The sequence below is a fragment of the Ischnura elegans genome, chromosome 3 (assembly GCF_921293095.1).
Source record: "Ischnura elegans chromosome 3, ioIscEleg1.1, whole genome shotgun sequence".
In the NCBI taxonomy this organism is placed as follows: domain Eukaryota; kingdom Metazoa; phylum Arthropoda; class Insecta; order Odonata; family Coenagrionidae; genus Ischnura; species Ischnura elegans.
Window position 1 is genome coordinate 3,489,413 of NC_060248.1, and position 17,764 is coordinate 3,507,176.

The 17,764-nt window shown below is 40.7% G+C and overlaps 1 protein-coding gene across 1 annotated transcript in view; it reads right to left on the bottom strand.

Annotated features, from left to right (window-relative positions):
• Positions 1–17,764, bottom strand: part of LOC124156654 (dynein beta chain, ciliary) — a 315,587-nt gene that overhangs the window by 29,825 nt on the left and 267,998 nt on the right. The window contains exons 68-69 of the mRNA XM_046531313.1: positions 12,635–12,805; positions 3,603–3,751 (exon numbers count right to left, since the gene is read on the bottom strand). Coding sequence (XP_046387269.1) covers positions 3,603–3,751; positions 12,635–12,805 — 320 coding nt within the window. The remainder of the gene's footprint in view (positions 1–3,602; positions 3,752–12,634; positions 12,806–17,764) is intronic.

Genomic DNA, 17,764 nt, shown 5'->3' on the forward strand with positions numbered 1-17,764 from the left:
GTGTGTACCTTTCCTTTCATCCTTGTGTCCTCGTCCATTCCTTCCGTTGGTGAGTGGTGAGCTGCCCCAGTGCCATCTATTGGTTACTCTGGTGGGCCATAGCAAAGGGAGTTTTCTGTGTATAAACCCCCGCCGAAATCATGGTAAATCTAAGCGTCCTGGTAGCGCAACTGGTAGAGCACCTGGCCGGCAACCAGGAGGTTCTGGGTTCGAGTCCCAGTCAGGCCGCATTTTTACCCTCTGATTTCTGGCTTTTTTCCATCTACCACAGCACCGTTGTCCTCGTCCTTTTTCTATTCCATGTTCCTATCCCTTTCTTTCCTTACCTGTGAATTTATTTATATATATATATATATATATATATATATATATATATATATATACATATCATATAAGCGTGTGTAAGATGTGCACCTTTTTTTCCCAGAAATTGCATCCTAAAATGAGGGTGCGCCTCTTACACAAACTTCTTATCTCCCCCCCTCCCCTTCACCGGTCGCAAGTCCAGGGGGAACTGAGTGGCCTTGGTTTTCAGTGTGAGTCAGTCATCTGTAATCCTAGGTCAAAAACAAGCGGCAGGCAGGGGAGTTTCTCCCTTAGCGACGTATTTTTTAAATGTTCCTGTTTGCTTTTCTTGTAAGAATCGCGCCGTCACGTCGGTACCCCGGAGGTGAACATATAAAAGATCGCACAGGGTTTTTTTTTGCTCCGGAGGGCCCGCTAAATTTACTGCCATGAGTGGGCAACGCGTGGCATTCATACTGCATATAGTAATCGCTTATCAAACATAGAGAAACGAGTAGTTTTGAAGGACATACCTGGTTAATAGTAAACATCTGTCTTGCCAAGTAATTTCCATTGCGCTGAGGACCTGATTTTTCAAAAATCATCTTCAGACGCTAATATGAGGATTTTTGCAACTGAAAATTAGATTGGTGTCAAAACCAGTGGTTTAAAAAATTCGAACGAGTGTGTTCATTGTTGGACTAAATTGTGGTTAGAAGAAATCGGAAATGCATATAGGAGAAGAGCACTGAAGGGGAGGTCGAGGGGAAGGAGCACGCTCCCTCCCCTCCACATTTCAAGCTACGAGGCTATGAGCGAAGGAGCAAGGGAAGAACACGTCCAATCTTGCATGTGACGTAGTTGCCTTCAAAGCGAAGGGGCGAAGGCGCAGCAATTTGATATACGCAGTTTGCGTTGCCTGAAGTTTCCAGTCAGTCTCATCTTGTTTGAATGCGCTTATGCTACACTTGTTTCTACCAAAATTGTGCTGTTTGGACTATGTTGAATATTAGTAGCCTTGTTTTAATTATAAATCTTTGTGTCAATGAATTATAGCTTAAAAAACTTACAATTGCTGAAAGATATCGAGATATCTTCAAGCTCAGTAGGTGACTCACCTGGCATTTGGCCTCCAGAAACACGGAGAATTGAACCTGGTAGACCGAAAAAGGTCAGTTGGTGAGATGGGGTAGGGATGACACACGATTCCATTGTTCCCCTGTTACTTGATATTTTCCTATTTTCCTGTGGGGTCTCGGAAAGGGAAAAAAATGGCAGAGGCATTGGCTGATGGAGGGCCGAGTGTGGTTCCATTAAATCTAAGACATGGTTATTATCCTACGGCGCTGAGATTGCCCCGATTGTTGTCCAATCTCTTGGGAAGATTTACGCTATGTGCCTGTCGTGTTTTGCCTTAAAATTTTCCACGGCTGCAATTCTATTGCAATACTCCTGCGAGAGCTTTTAAACAAAACTGTTCGTGAGTAGGACTAGAATCGTAGAGCAACGGCGCATGCAAAGAGAGGATCGGAACTCTTTCTACTCCCTCTTATGCCGCTATTACTGCCGCAGTTATCAAAAATTCCTCTTTCAATTAGTATTGAAAGAGCAATTTTCGATAACTGTCGAAATTCCAGGCATACGTCTGCAACACCACACGATAGGACAAAAAAAAATGCAGCAAAATTTTTTTTCTCTATAGCTTCGATACTCAAAATAGGGGTGCGCCTCTTACACACGCTTATACGGTATAACCAGGAAAATTCGTTTCAGTTTCTCAACAGAAGAATGCGGCATGATGCAATCGAGGGTTGATATCTTCCCGAATACAAGAAGTCCAATATATGAACTGAAAGTGTTCCAAGACCTTGTTCCTAAGTTTATAAACCTACAGTACGGGCGCCGAGAGTTGTTCGATGACAGGCAGAATGGCCTAGGTCCGGGTATGGGGCAAGGTTGCCACATAAGAAAGGGAAATGCCTACAAAGGGCTCCGTGAAGAAAGGAGGTGGGGAAGGGACGAAGAGCGTGAAGGACCCAGAGGAAGAATCACTTGTTTTGGTGATTCGAAGAAAGGGTTTGTTTTGGTGGATCATGGTTATTTCAGTGCGCCTTGTGCAGTTGACAACGTTGTGAGACGAGGCGAGGGTGCATTTGGGGGACAGCAATTGACTGTAAACCATGCTGGCCCCTCCTATTGTGCCGTCATTAGCCAACTCTCGCCAGTCGGACTGAATGAAAGGCATTGAGAAGTACAGATATACTAAAAATGTAACAATGCATCACAATTTTGCGCTAACTCACGATATTATGAACTCATCCAGCTGGGCGTGTGACACAGCCGGAACCGAAAAAAAAAATTGCTCCTTTCAGTAAGGAAGAACGGGCAAAACGCTGAACATTTCCTAAATTCAAACCGGATTCAAGGATACTTTGTTCAGGTTGTGCCCACAGTGAGAGTTCCTCTACCCCACACACCACATAGCATAGCATCGGCCAAATTGAAAGATGCCAAATTCAAAATTTGAAGATTTTGAATGCTCGTATCTCTGAAAATTCGTAAATCAAATGTGCGTAGGAAGAGGACTAACTGTACGTCCAATTTACGAGTACTTATGAGTGGAAAGCCATGACACCACAGGAATGAAGCTTATTATATGATGTTGCGTGTACACTGAATATAGAACCATAATTGATGCTCTAGGGCACAGTACACGAGAAGAACTTAAACACGGCACAATTATTAAAACTTAGCATAGTGAATATCCACCGAAATGCCATTGCTTATTCGTGGAACTTCGTGATAAAGTTCATTTTATAACTGCCGAGACTGGGACCAAGGTTCGTAATTTCGTAAAAACAAAAATTTTGTAATAATGTTTCTTCTGCTATAGATTGGATAGGTCTTCGTCGGGACCAACGATTTGCTTCGTAATAGTGAAAACTTCGTAATGATGTTGTTAATATGAACGAGAGTCTACTGTATATTTAAAGATCGTAGATAATAATAAATCTGGAGTAGCCTTGTTTGAAAATGCAATAATCCTGATACTTTGGCGTCTGATTTTATTTTTTATAAAGATCACAGAAAACGTAGGAGTATGAAACTCATGCACAGATAATCCACAATATGGATCCAAATCCACAGCCCATTGGATAATCCGCAGTCTGCTGTATTTGCAAAATTTCAGGGTCTCCTGTTACACATCAACATGATTGTCTGCAAGTTGCAGCAAAGTGAAAGGTGAGTCGAGGGTGGGATTCGCAATGGGATAGTTGCAGTGCAGTGGAGAGGGAGGGAGGGAGAGAGAGAGAGACCTGAATTCGTCCTTGCCGGAGAGGCTGCGGATGCCACCCCAGCTGCTGTTGGAGAGGAAGTCGACGGGGCTGGTGACGTGGGGCGTGATGGGGAAGCGGAGGAGGAAGTCCAGCTCCATGGCCGAGATCTCCTCATTCATCAGCAGGATCTGCAAGCAATCACAAATGAGAGTCACACTCAGCCCAGTCACGAGCGCAACGAGAGAGTTTGGCATAACAGTCACTGACAATGCGGACATGCACAGAAACATCAAAAATTCCACAGAGAAAAAAAAATCATGCCAGAGTGTAAACTACTTTGTCCTCGAAATCCTCTAAAGGTAGTTCAGAGGATTTGAATAGCCTAAGGAAATTGCCCTGCAAAACTACTCTTTTTCCAACATACTATTTGAAAAAAAATAGTAATGCTAGAATTTTATCATTTCTGGACAAACATAGTCTTCTACCTTGCAATCAGCATGGGTTTACAAAAGGAAAGCCTAAAATTACAGCTGTTATCCAATCCAAGCAGATCATTTAATTGTGTATTCTTCAAGGGTCAACTCTAAGTCCAATTTTATTTTTAATATATATATATATATATATATATATATATATATATATTATTATTATTATTATTATTATTATTATTATCTCTCAAGGTGTGGGAATTTTTAGTTTCCAAGCATCAAATCATGTTAGGTAATAATGTGCTTCTAATTACTCAAAATTGCATCTCAGAGAGGATTTTTTTTCCTTCTTTTACTATAAATGAACTAAATTATAGAGCATTTTTGTTATGCTCTCCAGTCCTTGAATTTATGAGGTAATCCTTATACCCCCAAAAGGCTAGATATTCTGTAATGGAATCATTAGCCCGATGGTAGCTTTCTTCGGACTTTAACCTTCTCAATAATTTCTTTTTTACAGAAGGCAAATAGTTCACAAAATCTACTTTTCCTCTAAAATAAAGTGTTACATCTTGATACACTGCTGATTTGGCTAGAGATACAAGAAAATTTGCTAGCCTAACTCCCTTAGCATCAAATTTTTTCTGCCTTGGTAACCCTGAATATAAGAAAAGTAGCGGTATTTGCTCTAATTCAGTCAGTGATTTTACTGATTTTACGACAGCCTTCCACATCGAGCGCGTTTTACTACATAGGAATGTCAAATGCCAGGCTGTAGCCTCTTGACCAGGGCACCAGGGACAGGCTGATGTCCGAATTATTCCAATCCGGTGGAGGAACACACCATCCGCCCACGCACCATGGCAGAGTCTCCACGACACATCAGCGTCTAAACCAAGGGTTGGCCACCCTCTGATTCCTAACCATTGCACATTTTCATCAGTTTCCTTCGATTTCAGAGGCCATGTTTCAGAGCTTTTGATATATAATGTTTCTTTGTACGCTTTTCGCTTGACTAAAGGCAATTTCATAAATAATTTGTGTATCTTGCTGTGAAACACGAAGGTTGGCATTAAATCAGGGGGAGGCCACCCAGTCAAGCGAGGTCGATCAGATCCTCTATCATTACTTGGCATCAGGGGCTGTACATCAAAAGATTTCCAAGACTCTAAAAGGGAATAGTAATAATTGTCACTTGTTTGATTAAGGTAGATTGTTTTCGCTCCAGAGAGGAGAGCGTAAGCATTTCCAGTGCCCGAGGTTGCTTCCATTCTTTGCAACGCAAGAGCTCTCCAAGGGCTGATATCCTTTTCTAATAATAGACGTTGTGCTGTAAGGAATCTAAATGCCATTATTTTTGTGGTCAAGTCTACGAGCCCAAGGCCGCCTTCGTTAATGGGTGCAGTCACTACATTTGCACGAAGCCAGTGCTTCCTGCCATTCCACACGAAGTCAACCAGTAAGGATTGTAGTCTCCTCACCATGGCTGATCCCGGGGTAAAAACCTGAAGTACATGCCATATTCTTGGAGCAATAAACTGGTTACAAGCCAGTACTCTCCCTCTCAAGGACATTGAACCGGTTCTCACTTTCCATCTGTTCATTGTCTCTTTTAACTTCGTAGCTATTTCCTCCTCAACTTTAGCATCTCCGCGTATGGGGTCAGTATCAATCCAGACACCAAGGCATTTCGAACCTCTAGTCGACCATGCAACGCCTAGAGGACAGTCTACCCGGGTTTTCCATCGACCAACCCAGAGACCGTTACATTTATTGAGATTTAGCTTAGCACCCGAAATTTTTGAAAAGGCCTTAAATATGCTTAATACCTTATTGAAATCGCATTCCCTTGTGATGAAAATATTAATGTCATCAGCATAGACGCTACATACAATTCTGGATTTTATAAAATTCCCTACTTCAATTGGTTGCAAGTGAGTTTTCAGCTTTCTGATGAAAGGCTCAAAAGCTAGAGAGTAGAGCTGACCTGACAAGGGACAGCCCTGTCGAATCCCTACTTTGAATGGAAAAGGAGCAGTTATGCAATTAGCCACCCTGGCCATGCATTCCGCACCAGTATACAAGGTCTGTATCATATTAGTAAAAGAAGAACCAAAACCACTCTTGGTAAATACCCGAAAAAGATGTTGATGATTGACTTTATCAAAGGCCTTTTCCTGGTCTAAGGATAGCACAGCCAGAGGTTCACCACTTTCGTTATAGCATCGAATAATGTCACGTGTTGTCGAAATTGCATCGAATATCGTTCTGCCAGGCACACAATAGGATTGCTCGGCGGATATAATTGTGGAAATTACCTGAGACAACCTATTGGATAGACATTTCGCAATGATTTTGTAGTCACAATTTGTGATTGACAAAGGCCTTAGGTCATTTAGTGTTTCAACATTTTTTATCTTGGGTATCATTACAAGTAAGGCTGTAGATGTAGATCGAGGCAATTTCCCACGTGCGAAGCTCGCATTCAACATTGAGAGAAAGGGTTTTTCTAATTCCCTCCAGAATTTTAAATAAAACTCTGTTGTTAAGCCATCTACTCCAGGGGATTTGTTTTTCTTGAGACTCCTGAGAGCGTTAAATAGCTCATTGGGTTCTAGTGTAGCTTCCAATTGGAAAGAGTTATCTTCCTCGATCACATCAAGAGTAGAGTAAAAATTATTTTGACTTGAGACGTCTTCAGAGATATTTAACTCTGAGCCAAAAACATTTTTTAAATGTGTATGCAGGGTAGCCGCCAAAATCTCTGGGTCTTCAACCCACTGCCCATCAATCTTTAGTTTCTGGATTGGCTTTGGTTGTGTTCCAGAAGCCCATTTGGCTAGGTGTGTCGCTGAGGGCGTGTCATTCGTAATGATGTTTTCCCAACCGGCTCTTGCCACAATGGCTTTAGCCTCACGAGTATAATAACCTTCTTCGGTCTCAGCGGATAAGTTCATTCGTAATCCTCTTTTGTAAGTAACAGCATGCTCTTTTATCTCCTGTTTGAGAAGCTCCCAAGCTACGCATGGATTTTTATGGACCTGTGTGTCTGCTATTGATTTGATCAAAAGCTTTGCATAGGAGCAGTATTTATCATTTTCAAGCAAAGCATTATCAAATCGCCAGTAAGGAATATGTTTCTTCCTATCTGAAATAATGAGGCGCATTGACACAGCTCTGTGGTCCGAAAAGCTAGATTCAATGCATATTTTATGCACTGACTGCACTCTGGTGTCCGTCATATAAAATCTATCCAACCTTGATGCAGTATGTACACCTCGGTGATAAAAATGGGTGAAGCCAGGCTTATTAGGTTTAAGTCTTCGCCAAACATCCACGAGTCGATGTTGATTAATCAACTGCCTCAATTTTGAGACATACCTAGCATGTGTCTCTATTCCAGATGATCTATCTATAGAAGGAGCCATGGTACAGTTAAAATCTCCTCCTACCACAACCCAAATGTTATGGTTTCTTGATTGTGAATAGGCCGCCTCTATGTACCTATTCACCTCATGTACCAGCTCTACTGCACGGTCTTGATCATGAGGCCCATAATAAGTCACCAGCAAAAACGTATGACGTTCTGGATACGTTATGGTCATACATAAACCCAGGGCATGACCTGGGAAAATAACCTTGGTCGAAAGAGAGGATATTCCAATATTATTTTTAATCGCAAAGGCAACACCGACATGAGGAATAACAGGTGTGCTAAAGTAAAAAGTGTAATTTGGCAATGAAGGCATTGTGGGAAAGTCAGTGTTTGCCTCTTGTATGAGAAGTATGTCGGGATTATGCTTATTCATAAACAACGACAACTGAGCCCACTTATATTGGCTCCGTACTGAACGCACATTCAAGGTCATGAATGTAATCTCATGCATCCTCTCCTATTCCTAGTGCTATGTATGAATAAATAGTTAAAAATTAAATAAATAAATAAATGTGTGTAAAAATCGATGAAGGGTAGTTACCTCTTATCTATTGACAAAGCACTGACAAGCCTGTGAAGTCTATTTTTTAAAGCTTGTTCCTTCACAATTTTCCCCTGTACTATTTCTTTTAACGTATTTAACAGTTCCTCCTCATCGAGGAGAAGTTCTTTGGCCTTCCTTTGCGGATCCATCCGCTTTACCCCGGATAAATATTTTTCTAATCGAGGATAGGGTATTGAACTGAAATCAGGATGTTCAAAATAGAACTCTTCAATCTGTCTGAGACCCTCAAAGTCTGGATTTTTAACTTTACTCCCCTTCTTCCTCTGCGGCGATCCACCGGCCTCCCTCGTACTTCGGTGATCGTCAGGATTCTTCCTCTTACCCGTCCTGTCCAGTAAAGAAGCTGTGCCAATATCAGGATCATCATAAAGATCCTCAGCATTCAGAGGGAGTGAAAGGGAGCAAAAAGATTGACTATCAGAGTCCCTCTCATGAGACTCGGATATAAAGTCACGAGAAGGTGATTGTGACCGAACAGTGATACTAGGGGGATCTTTTTCCTTTTCTTGACCAGGAAGATTTTTAGAGGTTGAGGGTTCTGCATGCAATGACAAAGGCACGGGGTCAGGGTTTATGGTGGATAGCTGTGCGATTCCCGAAACGGAGAGGGATTGTGGTTCAGGAGGAGGTGGGGGTGGAGCGGGAATTTCTAGCCGCTCTGTAGCATCAATCTCCTCGTTGGTTTCTGCTTCCGCCAGTGAAAATAGGGAATGTGGGCAATCTTTGGAAATATGACCATGCTTATTGCAAGTATTACATCTGTGGTCATTATGTTCAATGAAAATTCGGTGCGGTGTATCTCCAATTTCGACAAGGAAGGAATCAGGCAGAACAATTCCTTCCCGCCTGACTACATATACCGTTCTTTTCCATGAACCAATATGGTTATAGCCGTCATCTTTGACGCCGAGTGTAAGGGAGTAAAAAGGGGATACAATCTGCACTGCTTGGCTAAGAATATCAGCCAAATCAGCATCACTTACTTCAGGAGGAACTTTTTTCAGTGTTATTTTCTCGGTGCGGGTTACCATTCGCCTTGCCTCAACCCAGGTATTATTTATTGATAATCCACCATAATTTGCAATAAACTGTTCGACCAGCTCCTCCGATTTTAAATAAATACAAATTCTTTGATGAGCCAGTCTGGTCGCATGCGTAATGTTATGCCCCCCTCCAAGTTTTTCCCCGAGTTTTAGTACGTAAGTGTGAATGGAAGTATCAGGTATAGCAGATAAAATAATTCCTTTCTTTTTATTCGGACCGGAATCCGAGGGAACGATCTTCTTTGTCTGGAAGGCGAAGACAGTTTTCGCCGCTGTTGAGAACTGCGCGCCCGACGGACCGCCATAGTGGTCATACGGCCTGGCGGCAGATGCGTAGCTGCGGCGTCGTTGAGTTGCGGGAGCGGTAGAGGAGGCAGGCGGGGCGGTTGGCCGTCTTGCGATGAGCTCGTCCGACGCGTCGACAAGGGAGGTGGGGGCAGTAGGCGGCAGGGGTGGGGTTGCAGTGGTTGGCGAGGCATAGCCAATGCTTCGCGAAGCCGGCTTCAAGGTCACTTGGAGTGACGTACTCCCAGCTGTGGAAAGGGGATTGGCTCCCCCCACCCCTCCAACACTCGAAATTGGACTGAGCACATTTTCACTGCTAATAACTTTAGTAATATTTTCACTTTTAGCACATGTAGTTACCGTATTTAAATTTTCAGGTGATAACGGTACAGCCGTTGTAGCCACGAGCGCTCCATGCTCCCGGCGTAGGACGGTGCTTGGCGGTAATGAGTCAGAAGAATCATCAGGACAATTAAGTTGATTAATTTTGCGTATTGGCGAACCTTTCGCTGTCTTCTTAGGTGAAGTAGGTGGAGTAGATGGCATGCTGCATGCAGGGATGATTGCAGGAGTAGTATTAGAGATTGGAGTTGAAGTGTAGATAGTTGTGGCTACATCAGCTGATCGCGATGTTTTGTCCGCCGCATCCGACCGGGCCAAAGCCCGGGCGGCAGGTGGCGAGTCCGCCGGCGACTGCAAGTCGAGTTGACAGAAACACAAAAACACTAATATAAATTATACTATGAGGCGTACGATAATGATTTTAACACCAATGGAAAGATGAAAACTTTACGCTCTCGACAGTACGTAGTAAGTAGGTCGGGAGGTAAAAAAACCACACAAAAACTCGCTTTTTTCGGGAGCTCGATTCGAAGCGTCCGATGCCACAGAGTATGTATATATATATATATACACTTCGAAATGTTCCTCGGCGAGGTAAATATCATAAAAAACCCTAGGGTGGGCAGTATCAGAACACACAATAAAGAATAGAAACTAACACTCACTAAATAACTAAATTTTCGGTGGCATTACCACCTTCCTCGGAGTTAGGTTAAAGACCGAGGAAGGTGGTAATGCCACCGAAAATTTAGTTATTTAGTGAGTGTTAGTTTCTATTCTTTATTGTGTGTTCTGATACTGCCCACCCTAGGGTTTTTTATGATATATATATATATATACTTCAAAGCCACCCGCCCCCTTCAAAAATTGAATTCAGCCCCCACTACCCCACCCTCACCGTGCAACCGTCCTAGATGTAAAACCTGTAAAATTCTCTCTCCACCCCCAGCCTCTTTCCTCTCCAAACTAAAATTCCTCCCGATATCTCCTTCCACCACCTGTACCTCCACAAACATCATATACCTCCTTCAATGCAACTTCTGCCCCGCTTTTTATATAGGCCTATGCACTACCCCTCTCAATCTCAGAATTAACAATCATCGCGCCTCCTGTTGTCCATCTTCCCCCCACTCCTCTCTACCAGTTCCCACACATTGTCTTTCACATGATTCCATTTTCAATCAATGCTACAAAGTATCCATTATTGCCTCCCTCCCTCCCACCGACTCCGCCCTCAACCTCCACACCCTCGAATTGGCGTGCATTTGGCACTTTCAAGCCAATAGTTTCCCGGGTTTGAACGTTGCATCCTAACCCCTATTCCTAACTCCCCCCTCCCCATACACCTCTCCCCTTACCCCTCTTTTTCCTTTTTCCAACCCTCTCCTTTCCTCACCATTCATTCTTCAGCTGACGAAGAAGCCGGAAGTGCTTCGATAGCTTCAAGTTTATTTATCCAATGTGAGTGTTTCTTTTTTGTGTCTCTGTGTGTATTGACATTAACTTAAATTATTTATATATATATATATATATATATATATATATATATATATATATATATAATATATATATATATATATGTCAATGACTTACCTTTCTTTATCTGGTAATGATAGCATTTCATCATTGTATGCTGATGACACTATAGTAATAATTTCATCAAATGCTCACCAATCCTTGAACGAACATGCTCAAAATCATCATTTTGGTAGAGTGCATTGCAACGGAGCATTTTTCGTCCTTTTGGTTTATTTTAAGTAAGAGTAACAATATAAACATATCCTTACATGAAAAGTTTAGAAATATCTTTTACATATACCATAAAAAACTTCAATATTCATGTATTCTTCAAAAACCTCAGAAATTGAAATCTACCTTTGGCCATTTTAAAAATCAAGGAATGGGTAAAATTTAATTTTAAAAAGCTACTTTTAATGTGAAGATGTTGTTCTTCTATAAAAAAATACAAAGAAATGCACAAATCAAATATTTGGCCCATCACAAGATGAAGAAGACGACCGTTTCGCTGTTTACATAGTTTATTGCGTGTTCTTCTTCAGTCTGTCGACCGTAGAAGCTAAACGTTTATGTTTAAACTAATGTTTAATGATTTATTGTTGTACTCAAATAAACAATGAGTTAAATGATAATTGAGGTGATCCTATGGAACTCCGGCAGAATTTCACACAAATGCTTAAAGTTCAGCGTACTACCTTTTTCGCGGCGACAGTAGTGACTATGTTTGTATGCACTCATAATACTGACGTGCCTTGTATCTTGTTAATAGGTGAATTAGGGGGCATCTAGGGGGGGGGGACCCTATATGCTTAAAAAATAGACAAGGTTTTGAATACAGTTGTCATTATGTTCGTTCGTTTTGTGTACTAAGGAGCCTCAATCATTTAATTTCATATTAACACATTTTATGTTAAAATGAAAAGAATATTTCGTATAGTAATTGCTTTGTTGTTTATAATCTCAAGCATGAAAAGACTGTTTGCCTGTCAGAACCTTGTGCCCCCCTTAGAAAAAAATCCTGGGTCCGCCCTTGATCTTATTCATTATAAATGTACGAGATTATTGGTCAAATGAAGATATTATTATAATAATATTGTTATTATTATTATCGCTATTATTATTATACAACAACACCATACAGATGAGGAAGATGCATTGGTAGTTTCATGCTTAAATGCCATGCCATTTTAGAGAAAAGTGCTGACATTGTGAATTGCAGTGTCTAAGAGACCATAAATGTTTCAAATACATAATTGGGCGACAAGGGGGGAGGATTGGAAGAGGGGAGGATTGGAAGAGGGGAGGATTGGAAGAGGGGAGGATTGGAAGAGGGGAGGATTGGAAGAGGGGAGGATTGGAAGAGGGGAGGATTGGAAGAGGGGAGGATTGGAAGAGGGGAGGATTGGAAGAGGGGAGGATTGGAAGAGGGGAGGATTGGAAGAGGGGAGGCTCACTTGGAAGGCCATCTGAGAGGCAAAGATGAGTTTGTCGCACTCGAAGAGGCCACGTGTTGTGTACATGTAGACAGAGTACGTGATGCAGTCGATGAGATTCACCACTCTGGTCTGCACCACCTCGGCCGCGTCCGCCTTTTCAATGGCCTTCTGAAACACCACGCTAAACGCCTTCATTCCATTTGGGAGAGAGAGAAACAAATTTGTGACACTTCAAAAGAAGAGTGTGCAAACAAAACACTGACTCTCACATTTTAAATTCAAATTGGACAGTCAACAGGGACCATTTAATGAGCAAAAATAAACTTCTTTTCACATCCCATTCATATTTTCAGCATCATTGATATGAAAATTAAAATGCAACAATCAAAACAGGCCAAACATTAAGTTTTTATTGGAGTTTCCCACTTCATTTCAACGAAAATTGTAAAAACATTTATTTCAGAAAATTATATATGCCAATATGAGTATTTTATTGGAAAGAAAAATCATTTCCTCAAAAAGTAGAGTAATTAGTTTTAATTTAAAATTCAATGCCTGACGGAGAAAAAATATTAGATACAGAGGTTCAGGAAACATAATGAGTCTGCATGATGGCGTTGATGGGTTAATATTTAAATCAATACAGGAGACTCTCATTACTACGAACAATCTAATTACGAAGTTCTCATTTCTACGAAGCAAATGGTTGGTTCAAAAGAAAATCCAATCCAATTGACAGTAAAAGAAACATTATTATGAAATAACGAACTTCAGTCCCAGTCTCCCTGGTTACAAAATGAACTTTATTAGAATTTCCAGAGATAAGCTACAGCATTTAGGAGGACATACACTATGCTATATGCCATATTCATTGTGCTACATTTAAGTTCTCCTCATGCACTGTGTCCAAGAGCATCAATTATGGTTCTTTCTTCAGTAGGAGATACTTCAGTATGCACGCAATATCATGTAATAAGCTTCATTACTGTGGAATCATGGTGACCCACTCATTACCGCTCGTAAATTGGACGCACAGTAAGTCCTCTTTTTAGAAACATTCAAATAATTCAAGTGTGTCGAAAAATTTCAAATTTGGCAACTTTAGAGTTGGCCAATGCGACACGGTGTGACGTAGAGGAACTCACACTTTCAGCACACACTGAATCACAAAGCATCCATCCAATCCATTGCGAAATGAGGAACTGTTCAATGTTTTCTCTAATGAAATCCAAGAAACAAGTTCTCAAGTGTATGCGAATGGTCTAGTATCATCTCCTGTTATAGATCGAAAACAGGAAATACGTTCCAAGAATGTTGTGGGTGTGAGTCCTACTGGTGATGATAATGATGGTTTCACGACTGTCCTTTATAAAAAAAACATTAGGAAGCAAAAAACAAGGAGGAACGGAGTGTTTGGCACTTGTACTCTGTCAGACAATTTCTCCAATAAATTCTCAGGTGTCCCACGCCGTGCTTTCCTGTATTTGGCACAAGTCGAGCGAGAGATTTTGCCTGCGGTAATTAGTGGTTACCTACACGAAAAATTTCCTCATTGTAACTTTAATTGTGAGGACATTCATATTGGCGAACACCACCGCTCTTTTAAGATTGACGTGCCTCTGAATCTGCGTAACGAACTCTTGAAAAGAGATCATTGGCCCACGTACGTCTACGTGGGTAAATATTTCCCCCCAAAAAGGGTTGTTTCAGCTGATGATGCAAATGGTGTGAAACAATCAGTTGTAGGCCAATCCTCTGTTGGTGTCATCAACGAAGATTTTTGTGAACATTCGGTCGATGACTCAGTGAAACGGCAGGCGCTTGGTCAGAACAGTTTGATTAAGGCCAAACCATCGGCAGGGACTTCGTGACTAGATGCAGATGCAAATGTAATTAAGTTCCTTTACCTTAACATTAGATCGCTAAGGAACAAGATTGTTGATCTGGAAGTCATAGTGCAAGACACAAAATGTGATATTCTTCTTTTGACTGAACACTGGTTATTACCAAATGAAATCGAGTGCTATGTCATTAGTGATATGTATCTTGCTGCATCATTTTGTCGAAAGGATACAATTGGCGGCGGTGTTGCAATTTATTGTAATCGCTCCATGAAATGCTCGAAAATCAAGCTAAGCAATAACATCGAAAAAGTGAATGAGTGCGCCGCAGTGATATGCAAATCCAACAAATCCCGTTTCGGGATTATTGTTGTTTACAGGTCTCCCACCTCCTGTTTTCATTCCTTTTTAAAGGAATTCAGTGACACGATACAATCTGTGTTTAGTGCTAATGTTGACAACCTAATCATCTTTGGTGATCTTAATACTGATATATTATCTAACTCGACTCAGTACTTAGAACTGGATTGTCTTTTCCATTCATTTGGGTTAGCTGTAATGAACAATAATCCCACCAGAGTAACCTCACACTCTTCTACTCTGATTGACCTAGTAGTTTCTAACTTTCCAGAGCAATCTTTTTCCTGTGATACTACATCTTGCTATCTTTCGGATCACTGTATGCTAGGGGTTGTGTTGAAGATTACTGATGCTATACTCATTGATCCTATGTATGTAACTAAACGATTTTACCACAGGGAAAGCTGTGAGGAATTTATTTATAATGTGGCTAATACAACATGGAGTGAACAAGGCCATGGCAATCCACTCGATGTTGATGCTAGGTTTAACTCCTTCCTGAATGATTTTCTGTTGCTTTTTAATCATTCATTTCCTTTAAGAACCAGGAAGTTTAACTATAAAAGCAAAAATATTAAATTCCCTCCTGAGCTCCTAAATATGAATGCCAGGGTTAAAGAACTGCATAGACTGTCAAAGTTTTCTGATCCATCCCTCCTCAATCAATACAAAGCTCTTCTACATAAATACAAATGCAGTATTAGGGAATTTAAGAAAAATCGTCATAGCCATGTCATTGCTTCTTCAAATAACCCCTCCAAAGCTGCATGGAGGATTATTAACCAACAAACTAAAAATAACTTTGAACAGAGACCAACTTTTATCAAATTTAATGACCTACCTGTTTTGAACCCTATTGCAATTGCAAATTGTTTTAATAGCCAATTCTGTCAAACTGCTAATAACACAGATCTACCTTCTCTTAGTTGGGATAAAACACCCTCGTCAATTTTTCTCTCCCCATCTACCCCTAATGAGGTTGCCAACATCATCCACTCTCTTTCTAATTCCTGGTCAGTAGGATATGATGGAGTCCCTATACCTATCATTAAATTAGTTGCTAGGATTATTTCTGCTCCCCTGTCCGACATTTTTAATTTGTCTATCTGCAATGGTCATTTTCCTACCTACCTGAAAACTGCTGTCATCATTCCAATCCATAAAAAGGGATCCACCACTGAAGCCAATAACTATCGACCTATTGCACTACTCTCAGCTTTCTCAAAATTTTTTGAGAAACTCTTCTACAATCGCATAATGAATTATTTATCCCATTTTAACTTGCTGAATTCTTCCCAACATGGCTTCATCAAGGGAAGATCTACAATATCTGCAGCTTTCCAACTCATTAATGATATCACTTGGGGTCTTTCCAATCAGAAAGAAATACTTGGGATTTTCTTCGACCTATCGAAAGCTTTTGATACCCTAAATCATAATATCCTGTTCTCTAAACTCAATCACATTGGAATAAATGGCAATGCTCTAGCCTGGATACAATCTTACTTATCCAATAGAATGCAAATGGTTCAATTAAATACAACTTTGGCTGCTGGTGCTAACACACTTCGATCCAACCCTCTCAAATCGAACTGTGGGGTCCCTCAAGGATCAATCCTGGGCCCTCTTTTATTTGTCATCTTCATCAATGATCTCAAATATCACCTACCTATGTGTAAGGTGACCCTATATGCTGATGACACTTCTACACTGAACCTTAGCGATACGCTGTTAGGAGTAACGAATGCTGCTCAAATTACTGTTTCAACTATAGGTCAATGGTGCCATAATAACAGCTTACAATTAAATGACCTCAAAACATCTTTTCTCCACTTCCATAACAAAATTTCTCCCCCGACTTCAAGCCCTTTACTCCGAACTATCAGTAATAATTCAATCAAGCAATCTAACTGTACTAAATTCTTGGGTTTAACTCTAAATGAAAATCTTGACTGGCAATTCCACGTTGATAATCTGAACAAAAAAATTTCATCTGGTATCTTCATGATTCGTAAACTTGCCCCCACCACCTCTGTGGAGATCTTAAAGCTAGTTTACTTTGCTAAAATCCACTCCTACCTGTCTTATGGTGTGATATTTTGGGGCAACACCAGTGCTGCCACAAGGGCCTTCTCCATGCAAAAGAGATCTTTGAAGGCAATGGCTGCTGTTTCCATCAGATCTCCAGGAAAGCCACTGTTTCTTAAATTCAAGATAATGACACTACCATGTCTGTTTATTTTTTATTGTGCACTATTTGTCAAAATGTATCCTGATTTGTTCTGTCCGAGCTCTACCATTCATGATTATTTCACTCGGCGCAGAAATGATGTTCACCTGAGAAGGCAACCCTGTGCCTTATCTAGAAAGGGAACTCATCACTCAGCTTCCCTTATTTTTAATAAATTACCACCGCATGTAAAAACTCAGTCCAACATTGCAACCTTCAAGCGCGAATTGAGAAGGCTGCTTTTATCCAAAGCCTATTACAATCTAGACGAATATATGTGTGATAATGTATAATTGATCTGTGTCGTTTTTTGTGTGTTTGGTATCTCTTTTTATCTGTAATATTCTCTTGACCATGTTCTATGTTCTATTCCTTGGACCAACAGAACAATAAAAATTATTATTATTATTATTATTATTATTATGTATCGGCCGTTCTTCGTTCCATGGCCAGCAAATTTTTTTCGGCTTCAGCCGTGCACATGACTGGAGCTGGAGCAGTACATCAAAATCGTGAGTTAACGCAAAAATGCAATGCAGTGCTGCATTCTGCAAAATAACCACACTTTCCGATGCCTTCCATAGGTTTTTCAACTTATGAAGAAAAATCCCTGGTCAATGCGTCTACATTGGAATTACTATTACATGTTAAAAAGTTTTTTTATAAATTACTAATTAATTAGTTATAATGAGGGAGTGCTGGGATTAATGACAATTT